This window comes from Salvelinus namaycush, chromosome 5 (genome assembly GCF_016432855.1).
Source record: "Salvelinus namaycush isolate Seneca chromosome 5, SaNama_1.0, whole genome shotgun sequence".
NCBI classification, from domain to species: domain Eukaryota; kingdom Metazoa; phylum Chordata; class Actinopteri; order Salmoniformes; family Salmonidae; genus Salvelinus; species Salvelinus namaycush.
This window is the reverse complement of record NC_052311.1, coordinates 7584522-7604565: the sequence shown is the minus strand read 5'-3', so window position 1 is coordinate 7604565 and position 20044 is coordinate 7584522. Positions and strand designations below refer to the sequence as shown.

Genomic DNA, 20044 nt, shown 5'->3' with positions numbered 1-20044 from the left:
GAGGAAGAGGAAGAGGATAAAATAAGGGTAGAGAGGAGGAGAGAACATAACAGGAAAACAGAGGGATGAATATGAAAGTCAAAAAGTGCAAAGAAGAGTGGAAGGTCAGAGAGGAGAAGACAGAAGAGTGGTAGACAGGAGAGGAGAAGACAGAAGAGTGGTAGACAGGAGAGGAGAAGACAGAAGAGTGGAAGGTCAGAGAGGAGAAGACAGAAGAGTGGTAGACAGGAGAGGAGAAGACAGAAGAGTGGTAGACAGGAGAGGAGAAGACAGAAGAGTGGAAGGTCAGAGAGGAGAAGACTGAAGAGTGGTAGACAGGAGAGGAGAAGACAGAAGAGTGGTAGACAGGAGAGGAGAAGACAGAAGAGTGGAAGGTCAGAGAGGAGAAGACAGAAGAGTGGAAAGTCGGAGAAGACAGAAGAGTGGTAGACAGGAGAGGAGAAGACAGAAGAGTGGAAGGTCAGAGAAGAGAAGACAGAAGAGTGGTAGACAGGAGAGGAGAAGACAGAAGAGTGGAAGGTCAGAGAGGAGAAGACAGAAGAGTGGAAAGTCGGAGAGGAGAAGACAGAAGAGTGGTAGACAGGAGAGGAGAAGACAGAAGAGTGGAAGGTCAGAGAGGAGAAGACAGAAGAGTGGAAGGTCGGAGAGAAGAAGACAGAAGAGTGGAAGGTCAGAGAGGAGAAGACAGAAGAGTGGAAGGTCAGAGAGGAGAAGACAGAAGAGTGGAAGGTCAGAGAGGAGAAGACAGAAGAGTGGAAGGTCAGAGAGGAGAAGACAGAAGAGTGGACGGTCAGAGAGGAGAAGACAGAAGAGCGGAAGGTCAGAGAGGAGAAGACAGAAGAGTGGACGGTCAGAGAGGAGAAGACAGAAGAGCGGAAGGTCAGAGAAGACAGAAGAGTGGAAGGTCAGAGAAGACAGAAGAGTGGAAGGTCAGAGAGGAGAAGACAGAAGAGCGGAAGGTCAGAGAAGACAGAAGAGTGGAAGGTCAGAGAAGACAGAAGAGTGGAAAGTCGGAGAGGAGAAGACAGAAGAGTGGAAAGTCGGAGAGGAGAAGACAGAAGAGTGGAAGGTCGGAGAGGAGAAGACAGAAGAGTGGAAGGTCGGAGAGGAGAAGACAGAAGAGTGGTAGACAGGAGAGGAGAAGACAAGAGTTGAAGGTCAGAGAGGAGAGGAGAAGACAGAAGTGGAAGGTCGGAGAGGAGAAGACAGAAGAGTGGTAGACAGGAGAGGAGGAGACAGAAGAGTGGAAGGTCGGAGAGGAGAAGACAAAAGAGTGGAAGGTCAGAGAGGAGAAGACAGAAGAGTGGAAGGTCAGAGAGGAGAAGACAGAAGAGTGGAAAGTCAGAGAGGAGAAGACAGAAGAGTGGAAGGTCAGAGAGCAGAAGACAGAAGAGTGGAAGGTCAGAGAGGAGAAGACAGAAGAGTAGAAGGTCGGAGAAGACAGAAGAGTGGAAGGTCAGAGAGGAGAAGACAGAAGAGTGGAAGGTCAGAGAAGACAGAAGAGTGGAAGGTCAGAGAGGAGAAGACAGAAGAGTGGAAAGTCGGAGAGGAGAAGACAGAAGAGTGGAAGGTCGGAGAGGAGAAGACAGAAGAGTGGTAGATAGGAGAGGAGAAGACAGAAGAGTGGAAGGTCGGAGAGGAGAAGACAGAAGAGTGGTAGACAGGAGAGGAGAAGACAAGAGTTGAAGGTCAGAGAGGAGAGGAGAAGACAGAAGAGTGGTAGACAGGAGAGGAGAAGACAGAAGAGTGGAAGGTCAGAGAGGAGAAGACAGAAGAGTGGAAGGTCAGAGAGGAGAAGACAGAAGAGTGGTAGACAGGAGAGGAGAAGACAAGAGTTGAAGGTCAGAGAGGAGAGGAGAAGACAGAAGAGTGGTAGACAGGAGAGGAGAAGACAGAAGAGTGGAAGGTCAGAGAGGAGAGGAGAAGACAGAAGAGTGGTAGACAGGAGAGGAGGAGACAGAAGAGTGGTAGACAGGAGAGGAGAAGACAGAAGAGTTGAAGGTCAGAGAGGAGAAGACAGAAGAGTGGTAGACAGGAGAGGAGAAGACAGAAGAGTGGTAGACAGGAGAGGAGGAGACAGAAGAGTGGTAGACAGGAGAGGAGAGGAGAAGACAGAAGAGTTGAAGGTCAGAGAGGAGAAGACAGAAGAGTGGTAGACAGGAGAGGAGGAGACAGAAGAGTGGTAGACAGGAGAGGAGAGGAGAAGACAGAAGAGTGGAAGGTCAGAGAGGAGGAGACAGAAGAGTGGAAGGTCGGAGAGGAGAGGAGAAGACAGAAGAGTGGTAGACAGGAGAGGAGGAGACAGAAGAGTGGTAGACAGGAGAGGAGGAGACAGAAGGTGGGAAGGTCGGAGAGAAGAAGACAGAAGAGTGGTAGACAGGAGAGGAGAAGACAGAAGAGTGGTAGACAGGAGAGGAGGAGACAGAAGAGTGGAAGGTCGGAGAGAAGAAGACAGAAGAGTGGTAGACAGGAGAGGAGAAGACAGAAGAGTGGTAGACAGGAGAGGAGGAGACAGAAAAGTGGAAGGTCGGAGAGGAGAAGACAGAAGAGTTGAAGGTCAGAGAGGAGAGGAGAAGACAGAAGAGTGGTAGACAGGAGAGGAGAAGACAGAAGAGTTGAAGGTCAGAGAGGAGAAGACAGAAGAGTGGTAGACAGGAGAGGAGGAGACAGAAGAGTGGAAGGTCGGAGAGGAGAGGAGAAGACAGAAGAGTGGTAGACAGGAGAGGAGGAGACAGAAGAGTGGTAGACAGGAGAGGAGGAGACAGAAGAGTGGAAGGTCGGGGAGAAGAAGACAGAAGAGTGGTAGACAGGAGAGGAGAAGACAGAAGAGTGGTAGACAGGAGAGGAGGAGACAGAAAAGTGGAAGGTCGGAGAGGAGAAGACAGAAGAGTTGAAGGTCAGAGAGGAGAGGAGAAGACAGAAGAGTGGTAGACAGGAGAGGAGAAGACAGAAGAGTGGTAGATAGGAGAGGAGAAGACAGAAGAGTGGAAGGTCGGAGAGGAGAAGACAGAAGAGTGGTAGACAGGAGAGGAGAAGACAAGAGTTGAAGGTCAGAGAGGAGAGGAGAAGACAGAAGAGTGGTAGACAGGAGAGGAGAAGACAGAAGAGCGGAAGGTCGGAGAGGAGAAGACAGAAGAGTGGAAGGTCGGAGAGGAGAAGACAGAAGAGTGGTAGATAGGAGAGGAGAAGACAGAAGAGTGGAAGGTCGGAGAGGAGAAGACAGAAGAGTGGTAGACAGGAGAGGAGAAGACAAGAGTTGAAGGTCAGAGAGGAGAGGAGAAGACAGAAGAGTGGTAGACAGGAGAGGAGAAGACAGAAGAGTGGTAGATAGGAGAGGAGAAGACAGAAGAGTGGAAGGTCGGAGAGGAGAAGACAGAAGAGTGGTAGACAGGAGAGGAGAAGACAAGAGTTGAAGGTCAGAGAGGAGAGGAGAAGACAGAAGAGTGGTAGACAGGAGAGGAGAAGACAGAAGAGTGGAAGGTCAGAGAGGAGAAGACAGAAGAGTGGTAGACAGGAGAGGAGAAGACAGAAGAGTGGTAGACAGGAGAGGAGAAGACAGAAGAGTGGAAGGTCAGAGAGGAGGAGACAGAAGAGTGGAAGGTCGGAGAGGAGAGGAGAAGACAGAAGAGTGGTAGACAGGAGAGGAGGAGACAAGAGTGGTAGACAGGAGAGGAGAAGACAGAAGAGTGGTAGACAGGAGAGGAGGAGACAGAAGAGTGGAAGGTCAGAGAGGAGGAGACAGAAGAGTGGAAGGTCGGAGAGAAGAAGACAGAAGAGTGGTAGACAGGAGAGGAGAAGACAGAAGAGTGGTAGACAGGAGAGGAGGAGACAGAAGAGTGGAAGGTCGGAGAGAAGAAGACAGAAGAGTGGTAGACAGGAGAGGAGAAGACAGAAGAGTGGTAGACAGGAGAGGAGGAGACAGAAAAGTGGAAGGTCGGAGAGGAGAAGACAGAAGAGTTGAAGGTCAGAGAGGAGAGGAGAAGACAGAAGAGTTGAAGGTCAGAGAGGAGAGGAGAAGACAGAAGAGTGGTAGACAGGAGAGGAGACAGAAGAGTGGAAGGTCGGAGAGGAGAGGACAGAAGAGTTGAAGGGTAAAAATAGAAAAGAGAGTGGCAGATAGGAAATGAGGAAATAGAAGAGGGCCCTGGGCAAAAGTAGTGCACTTTATAGGGATTTGGGCCAGACTCAGCAGGGAGAGTAGGATTAGCTCTATTCGCCTCAGTACACTGCAATTCAGAAGGCAGGAGGCCTGACATTTAGGTATGAATCAAAGAAGAGAGATTTCAGAGGAATCAAAGTACTGCCTCAGCACTGAGCACTGAGCCAGTATCAACCTCTATTACAAGATACCAATGCATAGGGTCCTGAGAGGGGAGGTATCACAACGTTGATCATATCTAACAGTATGGTATTCTCACTATACGATAGATGGATAGATGGAATAAAGAGGACTAACCTCCGTGAAATGGAGAGGAAAAATGCCAACTTTGTCTCCCAGCTTTCCTTCAATCCAGTTTTCATCTGCTCGTCTGATGACCGTGAGGACGTCTCCCTGGAATGCAGGATTAGAGTGAGGGAGAGAGGGAGAGAGAGAGAGAGAGAGAAAGAGAGGGAGAGAGGGAGAGGGAGAGAGGGAGAGAGGGAGAGAGAGAGAGAGAGAGAGAGAGAGAGAGACTGGGTGAGTAAGAAGCAGCACATGTAACGTGTTTAGAACAGAGAGTGCTACGCCTGCAGAAGGAACCACTCAGAGGAGCTCCCCACTCAATCCCTCCTCCCTTTAACACAATCTGGCATCCACTATGTCTGTAGGCCTCTCCTGTCCCTCTCTACGTACAGCCCCTCTCTCTCTCTCCTGTCCCTCTCTACATACAGCCCCTCTCTCTCCCTCTCCTGTTCCCCTCTACGTACAGCCCCTTTCTCTCTCTCTTGTTCCCCTCTACGTACAGCCCCTCTCTCTCTCTCTTGTCCCTCTCTACGTACAGCCTCTCTCTCTCTCTCCTGTCCCTCTCTACGTACAGCCCCTCTCTCTCTCTCCTGTCCCTCTCTACGTACAGCCCCTCTCTCTCTCTCCTGTCCCTCTCTACGTACAGCCCCCCTCTCTCTCTCCTGTCCCTCTCTACGTACAGCCCCTCTCTCTCTCTCTCTATCCTGTTCCCCTCTACGTAAAGTCTCTCTCTCTCAATTCAATTCAATTCAATTCAAGGGGCTTTATTGGCATGGGAAACATGTGTTAACATTGCCAAAGCAAGTGAGGTAGATAACATACAAAAGTGAAATAAACAATAAAAATGAACAGTAAACATTACACATACAGAAGTTTCAAAACAATAAAGACATTACAAATGGCGATGACCTCAGGCCTTGGATATTCCAGGATGATATAGTGAAGGCTTTTTGTTCCATAAAGTGTCCAATGTTGGTGGTCGGGTTTGGCCTCAGGCTAGTAAGTGTGAGCAGAGCCTGCTGAGCATCTGGTACATGCCGTTGGCTTGGGCGATGTATAGAGTGGGGGTTGGGCTGTTTGCCCCTCACTACCTGGGCGTATGTGTGACTTCCATGTTGATACCCTCTTTGTGGGGGTGGGGTGCATGGGGTGGGCAGGAGTGGCATAGGTCTGATCTGAGGGGGCTAAATGGGGTGGGGCATGGTTGATGTGGGGGGTGTTGTTGTTGGGGTGGGGGTGTGAATGTGTCTGGGTGTGCTGTGGTCTGGATGTAAGTCCTCTTGGGGGGTCCTCTATGTGTAGGTCAGGGGGGGTACTGCAGGTCTTGGAGGGTGTTCTCGCTGGTCTGGGTGGGGTGTCTCTTGATCTGTTGCTCCTGTGTGAAGTGTTGGGGCTGCGTTTGAGAGCGATGTCCTTTAGAGTCCGGGCAAAGGTGGGCACTGCTGCCTTGTAGAGGTGGACCTGGTCATAGAGGCTGTTCAAGTCCAGGGTGGAGTGGTGGGCCAGAAAGACATTTGGTTTTGAGGCACAGTCACGGGAAATGCTTGCGTTTACCCGCTGTATTGTAGCAGGGTGGAAGTCTTTTCGTGGTAGCAGGGTGGAGATAACCACTTGTGCGTTGGGGAAAGTAGAAGAAGCTTTTTCAATCACTCCCTTCAGTGCTGTGGCCACCCTTTCCTGCTGTGCTCTCAGGTCGTTTGTGCCTGTGTGTATTATTATGTGGCTAGGTGAGCCTAGTTTGTCCTCAGACAGAAGGTCTAGGGCGCGCTGGGTGTTTGGACACCAGAGTTTAGACACACTGTGTTTGGGAAAAAGTTTTTTTTCTTCTATATATTTCCCATTTGAGTCCATAAGGAGGACAATCTGTGTCTTGTGTTTGTCCTCAGTGGGTGTGGGGGGGTTGTCAGGAGGGCTATCAGGGTGGCTGACAGGGGGGGTGCTCAGAGGGGGTGAGAGCTGCTGGGCTTGGGGTTTTTCTTTTGTCTGTTCTGCTGTGATGTCGACTCTATGGTCAGGGTCTGGTGTGGACTGTTCTGCTGTGGTGTCGAGACTTTTGTCGGGTGCTGAGGTGGGCTGTTCTGCTGGCTTCTCTGTGGGGATGGCCAGCTCTCTAGTGGGTTGTTCTCTGTCGCACGCCGTCCCCCTCAACCTCTCCTCCAGCAGTCTGATCCTCTCCTCCATCCCCCTCTCCCTCTCCTCCAGCAGTCTGATCCTCTCCTCTAGTGCTCTGTTCTGCTCCTGCTCCTGCTTCTGCTCTTTCTCCTGTTGAAGTTGTCTCACCACTGTCCAGAGTGCAGATATGTCTCTCTCCACCTCCAGCACTCCGGGTCTGGTTAAAGGGGTGTTGTTGTGCTGGACTGTTGTCTGGGTCTGTGCTGACTGGAGTGTAATCACCTGCTGTTCCAGCTCCACCTGCCTTACCTCCAGCTGGGTAAATGTATCCTTCATTTCAATGAGGAAGAAGTACTCTGTACTGGGAGGTTGACTGTCTGCTGAGGGTTGCTCGTCTGTGGAGTTATATGATGAAGAGGTCTGGTCTGACCTGCTTGGGGTGGGGGTATCTTTATCAAGGGAGAGCTTCTCCTGCTGAGCTAATTCTTTGATTTGGTGAAAGTCCAGCTGAAACTGTTTGTGGTTGCCCTGTACCAATACTGTTCCAGACTTATAGAGATTTATATTAGCTGACTCAGAGTCCTCGTTGTCAAGTATCCTGAGTTTCCACCCCTCGTTAACCCCCCCTCTCTTAACAAAGGGGTAGTGTGCTAATATAGCACTGTGCCATGCCAGGGGATGGTTTGTGTGGAAGATAAGGTTGCTGATGTTCCCATTTTTGTAATAGTCAGCAAAAAGTGTCTCTTGATTTTCCATAAGGAGCTTCATTTTGTGATCTTTTCTTGCCTTATCATTCTTTACACTCACAGGGTACTGTATTTTAATTACCTCTGAACAGCGGGAGGCAGCTTCTAAGGCCTCTCCATTTGGTTGGGGTAGACTATTCGACTCTCCTGCCATTGTTGGGCTAATGGGCTTTGACACCTCTCACTTGACACGTAAGTGCTAGTTGAAGCTGTATCAAGCTTGGCAGAATTATGTTACCATTCAGTCCTTATAGAGTAATGTCATGTATTTTTCTTCTTGGCTTTTGGAAATAAAATATAGTTTCAGACTAAACATTACTCACTCAGTTCCAGGTTGGGTGGTGTTCTCAGGTTTCTGTTGTTTTCCAGAGAATTTGCTGTATAGAATAATTAATCCTTGGTAGATGTGAACCTTCCAGGTGATTCCGTAATTCCGTCCAAAATCAGGTTGTAGGTTTTGAGTTTTGATTTGAAGTGAGGGTTATGTTGTAGAGGGTAGCATCCTGTATGTGTTCTTGACAAAAAAGTTTATTTAACTCTAAATCTATATTTTATTAAGAAAATGCTGAAAAATGCAGGAGCTCATCTGATCATGACCTCTGCTCTGCTCCATCTCTTCACTTCTCTCTCCCTCTCTCTCTCTCTCCGAACAGCGCCTCTCTCAATTTAATTAAATTCAAGGGGCTTTATTGGCATGGGAAATACAGTTGAAGTCAGAAGTTTACATACACTTAGGTTGGAGTCAATAAAACTTGTTTTTCAACCACTCCACAAATGTATTTTTAACAAACTATAGTTTTGGCAAGTTGGTTAGGGCATCAACTTTGTGTATGACACAAGTCAGTTTTCCAACAATTGTTTACAGACAGATTATTTCACTTTTAATTCACTGTATCACAATTCCAGTGGGTCAGAAGTTTACATACACTAAGTTTACTTGTGCCTTGAACCAGCTTGGAAAATTCCAGAAAATGATGTCATGGCTTTAGAAGTTTCTGATAGGCTAATTGACATAATTTGAGTCAATTGGAGGTGTACCTGTGGATGTATTTCAAGGCCTACCCTCAAACTCAGTGTCTCTTTCCTTGACATCATGGGAAAATCTAAAGAAATCAGCCAAGACTACAAAAATTGTAGACCTCCACAAGTCTGGTTCATCCTTGGGAGCAATTTCCAAATGCCTGAAGGTACCAAGCTCATCTGTACAAACAATAGTACGCAAGTATAAACACCATGGGACCACGCAGCCGTCATACCGCTCAGGAAGAAGACGCGTTCTGTCTCCTAGAGATGAACGTACTTTGGTGCGAAAAGTGCAAATCAATCCCAGAACAACAGCAAAGGACCTTGTGAAGATGCTGGAGGAAACAGGTACAAAAGTATCTATATCCACAGTAAAACGAGTCCTATATCGACATAACCTGAATGGCCGCTCAGCAAGGAAGAAGCCACTGCTCCAAAACCGCCATCAAAAAGCCAGACTACGGTTTGCAAAAGCACGGGGGTGGCAGCATCATGTTGTGGGGGTGCTTTGCTGCAGGAGGGACTGGTGCACTTCACAAAATAGATGGCATCATGAGGAATGAAAATTATGTGGATATAATGAAGCAACATCTCAAGACATCAGTCAGGAAGTTAAAACTTGGTCGCAAATTGGTCTTCCAAATGGACAATGACCCCAAGCATACTTCCAAAGTTGTGGCAAAATGGCTTAATGACAACAAAGTCAAGGTATTGGAGTGGCCATCACAAAGCCCTGACCTCAATCCTATAGAAAATGTGTGGGCAGAACTGAAAAAGCATGTGTGAGCAAGGAGGCCTACAAACCTGACCCAGTTACATGAGCTCTGTCAGGAGGAATGGGCCAAAATTCACCCAACTTATTGTGGGAAGCTTGTGGAAGGCTACCCGAAACATTTGACCCAAGTTAAACAATTTGAAGGCAATGCTACCAAATACTAATTGAGTGTACGTAAACTTCTGACCCACTGGGAATGTGATGAAAGAATTAAAAGCTGAAATAAATCATTCTCTCTACTATTATTCTGACATTTCACATTCTTAAAATAAAGTGGTGATCCTAACTGACCTAAGACAGGGAATTTTTACTAGGATTAAATGTCAGGAATTGTGAAAAACTGAGTTTAAATATATTTGGCTACGGTGTATGTAAACTTCCGACTTCAACTGTATGTGTTAACATTGCCAAAGCAAGTGAAATAGATAAACAAATGTGAAATAAACAATTAGAAAAAGTTATCAGTAAATATTACCCTCACACAAGTTCCAAAAGAATGAAGATATTTTAAATGTCATATTATGTCTATATACAGTGTCGTAATGATGTACAAAAGGGAAAATAAATAAACATAAATATGGGTTGTATTTACAATGGTGTTTGTTCTTCACTGCTTGCCGTTTACTTGTGGCAACAGGTCACAAATCGTGCTGCTGTGATGACACACTGTGGTATTTCACCCAGTAGATATGGGAGTTGATCAAAATTGGATTTGTTTTCAAATTCTTTGTAACCATCTGTTTTCCAAAGAAGCATTGCTAGAATGTGTTCCTTAATGCAGAGTGTGAATGAGAGCAAACTAAGACCCTTATATAAGTCCTTCCTCTCTAATCCTCCCTCCTTCACGGTAAGAAACACTGCATCAGAGGTCTCTGGGAGCCAGAAAGAAAGAAAGAAAGAGAGAGAGCGAGAGGGAGAAAGATAGAGACAGACATAAAGAGCTAGTGGGTTTATACGTTTCTATTGTTTCTCTCAGAGCCTTTAAAAGAAGTGCAGAAAGAAAATTTGAGATCTGAAATAAGTAATTTTGAAGTAGAAGTGTTGATGTATGTTATTTCATGAATCTACTAACTACAGGCTTATGATGGGTACAGAACACTAGGGTATGGTGGGTTTATACACAATGATCTGTTAACTAATAATCAACTGGTCAAATCAAAGAGATCCCCCCACACCTAATTTAAATAAGAACGACACACTCTCTGAGAAAGAAAGTAAAGTATTCACATGCTAGAGACTACTCTGTCAGGACAGGCCTCTCAATGTGGTGACCCACAGGGTGTGCATGGCCAGTACGAACACATCTGACTAAATGAATCACGGTCTGGATGATTAGTTCCCTTTAAAAAGCAGGTGTAGTCCTATATTTCTTTTTAGCTTTATTTAACCAGGGGAACCCCCTTGAGATCAGGGACTCATTTACAAGGGGCCCCTGGGAACAATACATCTACATGATCAGCCTCAATACAACACTATACATTTACAATTACACATGGCAACAAATCAAATTCAAAAGCGACAGACAAAATTACACATCAATCAAAACAAGTGCAGTTCTCCTTTACAACATTTCTCCTCAAAGTCCGCAACTGACCCTTTCAGACCAGAGAGTTACACCTCAAACTGACCCTTCCAGACCAGAGAGTTACACCTCAAACTGACCCTTCCAGACCAAAGTTACACCTCAAACTGACCCCTCCAGACCAGAGAGTTACACCTCAAACTGACCCTTCCAGACCAAAGTTACACCTCAAACTGACCCCTCCAGACCAGAGAGTTACACCTCAAACTGACCCTTCCAGACCAGAGAGTTACACCTCAAACTGACCCTTCCAGACCAGAGAGTTACACCTCAAACTGACCCCTCCAGACCAGAGAGTTACACCTCAAACTGACCCTTCCAGACCAGAGAGTTACACCTCAAACTGACCCTTCCAGACCAGAGAGTTACACCTCAAACTGACCCTTCCAGACCAGAGAGTTACACCTCAAACTGACCCTTCCAGACCAGAGAGTTACACCTCAAACTGACCCTTCCAGACCAGAGAGTTACATATCAAACTGACCCTTCCAGAACAGAGAGTTACACCTCAAACTGACCCCTCCAGACCAGAGAGTTACACCTCAAACTGACCCTTCCAGACCAAAGAGTTACACCTCAAACTGACCCTTCCAGAACAGAGAGTTACACCTCAAACTGACCCCTCCAGACCAGAGAGTTACACCTCAAACTGACCCCTCCAGACCAGAGAGTTACACCTCAAACTGACCCTTCCAGACCAAAGTTACACCTCAAACTGACCCCTCCAGACCAGAGTCTGGCTACTATCCAGTCAAAGCTCCTCTTTAACTGTCATAAACATACTGTAAAGTACTGGCTTCTATCCAGTCAAAGCTCCTCTTTAACTGTCATAAACATACTGTAAAGTACTGGCTACTATCCAGTCAAAGTTCCTCTTTAACTGTCATAAACATACTGTAAAGTACTGGCTACTATCCAGTCAAAGTTCCTCTTTAACTGTCATAAACATACTGTAAAGTACTGGCTACTATCCATTCAAAGTTCCTCTTTAACTGTCATAAACATACTGTAAAGTACTGGCTACTATCCATTCAAAGTTCCTCTTTAACTGTCATAAACATACTGTAAAGTACTGGCTACTATCCAGTCAAAGTTCCTCTTTAACTGTCATAAACATACTGTAAAGTACTGGCTTCTATCCAGTCAAAGTTCCTCTTTAACTGTCATAAACATACTGTAAAGTACTGGCTACTATCCAGTCAAAGTTCCTCTTTAACTGTCATAAACATACTGTAAAGTACTGGCTACTATCCAGTCAAAGTTCCTCTTTAACTGTCATAAACATACTGTAAAGTACTGGCTACTATCCAGTCAAAGTTCCTCTTTAACTGTCATAAACATACTGTAAAGTACTGGCTACTATCCAGTCAAAGTTCCTCTTTAACTGTCATAAACATACTGTAAAGTACTGGCTACTATCCAGTCAAAGCCACAATGACATCCCACCCACTGGTTTAAAAAGCCATACCTAACACAATATCTGCCTAATCATTTCAACATTGTCTCTGTCTGTCTTTGGTGCGCCCGTTTGTCTATCCCTCCGTATGTAGCCAGTTAGCGATGCTAGTAGGCTAATGATAACCGTCTTGTGGGTAGACATAAAGACGTTCCCCAATAACCTTCTCAATTAAATGTTAACTGCAATGTAGGCTTTCCTGACAGAAAGATTTCATGATTATTTGTATGAATTGGGTGGCGATTGTTTTGCAAACTCTGCCATGGCATGTGCTGTAGTAGTGGGCCTAACAGAAACATCGCTTGACCAAAACATTCCTCTCTTCCTAAATGCACATTTAAAGGGCAATTACACACAGAAAATCTCAAATGTGTTTTTTTCCAAACCTCAAAATGGACTCATCCATTTCCGTTGTTTCTCTGGGAATAATTGTAATATTGAGAGTTGTACTCTATACCATCTACTGCATCTTGCCTATGCCGTTCGGCATCACTAATTCATATATTTTTATGTACATATTCGTATTCATTCCTTTACACTTGTGTGTATAAGGTAGTTGTTTTGAAATTGTTAGGTTAGATTACTTGTTAGTTATTACTGCATGGTCGGAACTAGAAGCACAATCATTTCGCTACACTCGCATTAACATCTGCTAACCATGTGTATGTGACAAATAACATCTGCTAACCATGTGTATGTGACAAATAACATCTGCTAACCATGTGTATGTGACCATTAACATCTGCTAACCATGTGTATGTGACCATTAACATCTGCTAACCATGTGTATGTGACCATTAACATCTGCTAACCATGTGTATGTGACCATTAACATCTGCTAACCATGTGTATGTGACCATTAACATCTGCTAACCATGTGTATGTGACCATTAACATCTGCTAACCATGTGTATGTGACCATTAACATCTACTAACCATGTGTATGTGACCATTAACATCTGCTAACCATGTGTATGTGACCATTAACATCTACTAACCATGTGTATGTGACCATTAACATCTGCTAACCATGTGTATGTGACAAAAGTAAGGCAGGATTTATTTCTATAGAGGAAACCGATCTTAATTCATTAGTTTTTCAACGTGTGTTTTAAAAGACAGTTTTATCATCAATCCAAATACTTATAATTTTTATTTTACCTTTATTTAACTAGGCAAGTCAGTTAAGAACAAATTGTTATTTTCAATGACGGCCTATGAACAGTGGGTTAACTGCCTTGCAGAAAGACATATTTTTTATCTTGTCAGCTTGGGGATTCGATCTTGCAACCTTTCGGTTACAAGTCCAATGCTCTAACCAATAGGCTGTCTGCCGCCCCAATACACACATGGTTAGCAGATTTTATTGCGAGTGTAGCGAAATGCTTGTCCTTCTAAGTGTCAGTGTCCGACAGCGCAACAACATCTATCAAGTAATCTAACAATTCCACAACAACTACCTAATACACACAAATATAAGTAAAGGGATGAAATAAGAATATGTACAGTTGAAGTTGGAAGTTTACATACGCCATAGCCAAATACATTTAAACTCAGTTTTTCACAATTCCTGACACTTAATCCAAGTAAAAATTCCCTGTCTTAGGTCAGTTAGGATCACCACTCTATTTTAAGAATGTGAAATGTCAGAACAATAGTAGAGAGAATTATTTATTTCAGCTTTTATTTCTTTCATCACATTCCCAGTGGGTCAGAAGTTTACATACACTCAATTAGTACTTGGTAGCATTGCCTTTAAATTGTGTAACTTGGGTCAAACGTTTCAGGTAGCCTTCCACAAGCTTCCCACAATACGTTGGGTGAATTTTGGCCCATTCCTCCTGACAGAGCTCATGTAACTGGGTCAGGTTTGTAGGCCTCCTTGCTCGCACATGCTTTTTCAGTTCCGCCCACACAAATGATGTCAATTAGTCTATCAGAAGCTTCTAAAGCCATGACATCATTTTCTGGAATTTTCCAAGCTGTTTCTATGCACAGTCAACTTAGTGTATGTAAACTTCTGACCCACTGGAATTGTGATTAAGTGAAATAATCTGTCTGTAAACAATTGTTGGAAAAATGACTTGTCATGCACAAATTAGATGTCCTAACCGACTTAACAAACTATAGTTTTGGCAACAAGAAAGACTCCTGGAGTGGAGTGGTTGGTTGAAAAATTTGTTTTAATGACTCCAACCTAAGTGTATGTAAACTTCTGACTTCAACTGTACATATACATATATGGATGAGCAATGACCGAGTGGCATAGGCAAGATGCAATAGATGGTATAAAATACAGTATATTTATAATTTGAGGAGACCTGGAGAACAACATCAACTTGGCTGGAGTAACAGCCTGTGAGTCTCCAGGGGTAACAGCCTGCGGGTCTCCAGGGGTAACAGCCTGCGGGTCTCCAGGGGTAACAGCCTGCGGGTCTCCAGGGGTAACAGCCTGCGGGTCTCCAGGGGTAACAGCCTGCGGGTCTCCAGGGGTAACAGCCTGCGGGTCTCCAGGGGTAACAGCCTGCGGGTCTCCAGGGGTAACAGCCGGTGAGTCTCCGTGAGTAACAGCCTGTGGGTCTCCGGGAGTAACAGCCTGTGGGTCTCCAGGGGTAACAGCCTGTGGGTCTCCAGGGGTAACAGCCTGTGGGTCTCCAGGGGTAACAGCCTGTGGGTCTCCAGGGGTAACAGCCTGTGGGTCTCCAGTCTCCAGGGGTAACAGCCTGTGGGTCTCCAGGAGTAACAGCCTGTGGGTCTCCAGGGGTAACAGCCTGTGGGTCTCCAGGAATAACAGCCTGTGGGTCTCCAGGGGTAACAGCCTGTGGGTCTCCAGGGGTAACAGCCTGTGGGTCTCCAGGGGTAACAGCCTGTGGGTCTCCAGGGGTAACAGCCTGTGGGTCTCCAGGGGTAACAGCCTGTGGGTCTCCAGGGGTAACAGCCTGTGGGTCTCCAGTCTCCAGGAGTAACAGCCTGTGGGTCTCCAGGAGTAACAGCCTGTGGGTCTCCAGGAGTAACAGCCTGTGGGTCTCCAGTCTCCAGGGGTAACAGCCTGTGGGTCTCCAGGGGTAACAGCCTGTGGGTCTCCAGGGGTAACAGCCTGTGGGTCTCCAGGGGTAACAGCCTGTGGGTCTCCAGGGGTAACAGCCTGTGGGTCTCCAGGGGTAACAGCCTGTGGGTCTCCAGGGGTAACAGCCTGTGGGTCTCCAGGGGTAACAGCCTGTGGGTCTCCAGGGGTAACAGCCTGTGGGTCTCCAGGAGTAACAGCCTGTGGGTCTCCAGAAGTAACAGCCTGTGGGTCTCCAGGAATAACAGCCTGTGGGTCTCCAGGAGTAACAGCCTGTGGGTCTCCAGTCTCCAGGGGTAACAGCCTGTGGGTCTCCAGGGGTAACAGCCTGTGGGTCTCCAGGAGTAACAGCCTGTGGGTCTCCAGGGGTAACAGCCTGTGGGTCTCCAGGGGTAACAGCCTGTGGGTCTCCAGGGGTAACAGCCTGTGGGTCTCCAGGGGTAACAGCCTGTGGGTCTCCAGGGGTAACAGCCTTTGGGTCTCCAGGGGTAACAGCCTGTGGGTCTCCAGGGGTAACAGCCTGTGGGTCTCCAGGGGTAACAGCCTGTGTGTCTCCAGAAGTAACAGCCTGTGGGTCTCCAGGAGAAACAGCCTGTGGGTCTCCAGTCTCCAGGAGTAACAGCCTGTGGGTCTCCAGTCTCCAGAGGTAACAGCCTGTGGGTCTCCAGGGATAACAGCCTGTGGGTCTCCAGGGGTAACAGCCTGTGGGTCTCCAGGGGTAACAGCCTGTGGGTCTCCAGGGGTAACAGCCTGTGGGTCTCCAGGGGTAACAGCCTGTGGGTCTCCAGGGGTAACAGCCTGTGGGTCTCCAGGGGTAACAGCCTGTGGGTCTCCAGGGGTAACAGCCTGTGGGTCTCCAGGGGTAACAGCCTGTGGGTCTCCAGGGGTAACAGCCTGTGGGTCTCCAGGGGTAACAGCCTGTGGGTCTCCAGGGGTAACAGCCTGTGGGTCTCCAGGGGTAACAGCCTGTGGGTCTCCAGGGGTAACAGCCTGTGGGTCTCCAGGGGTAACAGCCTGTGGGTCTCCAGGGGTAACAGCCTTTGGATCTCCAGGGGTAACAGCCTGTGGGTCTCCAGGGGTAACAGCCTGTGGGTCTCCAGGGGTAACAGCCTGTGGGTCTCCAGGGGTAACAGCCTGTGGGTCTCCAGGGGTAACAGCCTGTGGGTCTCCAGGAGTAACAGCCTGTGGGTCTCCAGTCTCCAGGGGTAACAGCCTGTGGGTCTCCAGGGGTAACAGCCTGTGGGTCTCCAGGGGTAACAGCCTGCGGGTCTCCAGGGGTAACAGCCTGCGGGTCTCCAGGGGTAACAGCCTGCGGGTCTCCGGGAGTAACAGCCTGCGGGTCTCCGGGAGTAACAGCCTGCGGGTCTCCGGGAGTAACAGCCTGCGGGTCTCCGGGAGTAACAGCCTGCGGGTCTCCAGGGGTAACAGCCTGCGGGTCTCCAGGGGTAACAGCCTGCGGGTCTCCAGGGGTAACAGCCTGCGGGTCTCCAGGGGTAACAGCCTGCGGGTCTCCAGGGGTAACAGCCTGCGGGTCTCCAGGGGTAACAGCCTGTGGGTCTCCAGGGGTAACAGCCTGTGGGTCTCCAGGGGTAACAGCCTGTGGGTCTCCAGGGGTAACAGCCTGTGGGTCTCCAGGGGTAACAGCCTGTGGGTCTCCAGGGGTAACAGCCTGTGGGTCTCCAGGGGTAACAGCCTGTGGGTCTCCAGGGGTAACAGCCTGTGGGTCTCCAGGGGTAACAGCCTGTGGGTCTCCAGGGGTAACAGCCTGTGGGTCTCCAGGGGTAACAGCCTGTGGGTCTCCAGTCTCCAGGGGTAACAGCCTGTGGTTCTCCAGGAGTAACAGCCTGTGGGTCTCCAGTCTCCAGGGGTAACAGCCTGTGGGTCTCCAGGGGTAACAGCCTGTGGGTCTCCAGGGGTAACAGCCTGTGGGTCTCCAGGGGTAACAGCCTGTGGGTCTCCAGGGGTAACAGCCTGTGGGTCTCCAGAAGTAACAGCCTGTGGGTCTCCAGGGGTAACAGCCTGTGGGTCTCCAGGAATAACAGCCTGTGGGTCTCCAGGGGTAACAGCCTGTGGGTCTCCAGGGGTAACAGCCTGTGGGTCTCCAGGGGTAACAGCCTGTGGGTCTCCAGGGGTAACAGCCTGTGGGTCTCCAGGGGTAACAGCCTGTGGGTCTCCAGGGGTAACAGCCTGTGGGTCTCCAGGGGTAACAGCCTGTGGGTCTCCAGGGGTAACAGCCTGTGGGTCTCCAGGGGTAACAGCCTTTGGGTCTCCAGGGGTAACAGCCTGTGGGTCTCCAGGGGTAACAGCCTGTGGGTCTCCAGGGGTAACAGCCTGTGGGTCTCCAGGGGTAACAGCCTGTGGGTCTCCAGGGGTAACAGCCTGTGGGTCTCCAGGGGTAACAGCCTGTGGGTCTCCAGGAGTAACAGCCTGTGGGTCTCCAGGAATAACAGCCTGTGGGTCTCCAGGAATAACAGCCTGTGGGTCTCCAGGGGTAACAGCCTGTGGGTCTCCAGGAGTAACAGCCTGTGGGTCTCCAGTCTCCAGGGGTAACAGCCTGTGGGCCTCCAGTCTCCAGGGGTAACAGCCTGTGGGCCTCCAGTCTCCAGGGGTAACAGCCTGGGGGTCGTCAGGAGTAACAGCCTGTGGGTCTTCAGGGGTAACAGCCTGTGGGTCTCCAGGGGTAACAGCCTGTGGGTCTCCAGGGGTAACAGCCTGTGGGTCTCCAGGAGTAACAGCCTGTGGGTCTCCAGGAGTAACAGCCTGTGGGTCTCCAGGGGTAACAGCCTGTGGGTCTCCAGGGGTAACAGCCTGTGGGTCTCCAGGGGTAACAGCCTGTGGGTCTCCAGGGGTAACAGCCTGTGGGTCTCCAGGGGTAACAGCCTGTGGGTCTCCAGGGGTAACAGCCTGTGGGTCTCCAGGGGTAACAGCCTGTGGGTTTCCAGGGGTAACAGCCTGTGGGTCTCCAGGAGTAACAGCATGTGGGTCTCCAGGGGTAACAGCCTGTGGGTCTCCAGGGGTAACAGCCTGTGGGTCTCCAGGGGTAACAGCCTGTGGGTCTCCAGGGGTAACAGCCTGTGGGTCTCCAGGAGTAACAGCCTGTGGGTCTCCAGGGGTAACAGCCTGTGGGTCTCCAGGGGTAACAGCCTGTGGGTCTCCAGGGGTAACAGCCTGTGGGTCTCCAGGGGTAACAGCCTGTGGGTCTCCAGGGGTAACAGCCTGTGGGTCTCCAGGGGTAACAGCCTGTGGGTCTCCAGGGGTAATAGCCTGTGGGTCTCCAGGGGTAACAGCCTGTGGGTCTTCAGGGGTAACAGCCTGTGGGTCTCCAGGGGTAACAGCCTGTGGGTCTCTAGCGGTAACAGCCTGTGGGTCTCCAGGGGTAACAGCCTGTGGGTCTCCAGGGGTAACAGCCTGTGGGTCTCCAGGGGTAACAGCCTGTGGGTCTCCAGGGGTAACAGCCTGTGGGTCTCCAGGGGTAACAGCCTGTGGGTCTCCAGGGGTAACAGCCTGTGGGTCTCCAGGGGTAACAGCCTGTGGGTCTCCAGGGGTAACAGCCTGTGGGTCTCCAGGGGTAACAGCCTGTGGGTCTCCAGGGGTAACAGCCTGTGGGTCTCCAGGGGTAACAGCCTGTGGGTCTTCAGGGGTAACAGCCTGTGGGTCTCCAGGGGTAACAGCCTGTGGGTCTCCAGGGGTAACAGCCTGTGGGTCTCCAGGGGTAACAGCCTGTGGGTCTCCAGGGGTAACAGCCTGTGGGTCTCCAGGGGTAACAGCCTGTGGGTCTCCAGGGGTAACAGCCTGTGGGTCTTCAGGGGTAACAGCCTGTGGGTCTTCAGGGGTAACAGCCTGTGGGTCTTCAGGGGTAACAGCCTGTGGGTCTTCAGGGGTAACAGCCTGTGGGTCTTCAGGGGTAACAGCCTGTGGGTCTCCAGGGGTAACAGCCTGTGGGTCTCCGGGAGTAACAGCCTGTGGGTCTCCGGGAGTAACAGCCTGTGGGTCTCCGGGGGTAACAGCCTGTGGGTCTCCGGGGGTAACAGCCTGTGGGTCTCCGGGGGTAACAGCCTGTGGGTCTCCAGTCTCCAGGGGTAACAGCCTGTGGGTCTCCAGGGGTAACAGCCTGTGGGTCTCCGGGAGTAACGGCATGTGGGTCTCCGGGGGTAACGGCCTGTGGGTCTCCGGGAGTAACGGCCTGTGGGTCTCCGGGAGTAACGGCCTGTGGGTCTCCGGGAGTAACGGCCTGTGGGTCTCCGGGAGTAACAGCCTGTGGGTCTCCGGGAGTAACAGCCTGTGGGTCTCCGGGAGTAACAGCCTGTGGGTCTCCGGGAGTAACAGCCTGTGGGTCTCCGGGAGTAACAGCCTGTGGGTCTCCGGGAGTAACAGCCTGTGGGTCTCCGGGAGTAACAGCCTGTGGGTCTCCGGGAGTAACAGCCTGTGGGTCTCCGGGAGTAACAGCCTGTGGGTCTCCGGGAGTAACAGCCTGTGGGTCTCCGGGAGTAACAGCCTGTGGGTCTCCGGGAGTAACAGCCTGTGGGTCTCCGGGAGTAACAGCCTGTGGGTCTCCGGGAGTAACAGCCTGTGGGTCTCCGGGAGTAACAGCCTGTGGGTCTCCAGGAGTAACAGCCTGTGGGTCTCCAGGAGTAACAGCCTGTGGGTCTCCGGGAGTAACAGCCTGTGGGTCTCCAGTCTCCAGGGGTAACAGCCTGTGGGCCTCCAGTCTCCAGGGGTAACAGCCTGTGGGTCGTCAGGAGTAACAGCCTGTGGGTCTTCAGGAGTAACAGCCTGTGGGTCTTCAGGGGTAACAGCCTGTGGGTCTCCAGGGGTAACAGCCTGTGGGTCTCCAGGGGTAAC

At 49.7% G+C, this 20044-nt stretch overlaps 1 protein-coding gene across 1 annotated transcript in view; it reads right to left on the bottom strand.

Moving 5' to 3' along the window:
• LOC120047913 (E3 ubiquitin-protein ligase SH3RF1-like) overlaps positions 1 to 20044 on the bottom strand; it is a 61884-nt gene that overhangs the window by 33052 nt on the left and 8788 nt on the right. Inside the window, exon 2 of the mRNA XM_038993507.1 lies at positions 4457 to 4552. Coding sequence (XP_038849435.1) covers positions 4457 to 4552 — 96 coding nt within the window. The remainder of the gene's footprint in view (positions 1 to 4456; positions 4553 to 20044) is intronic.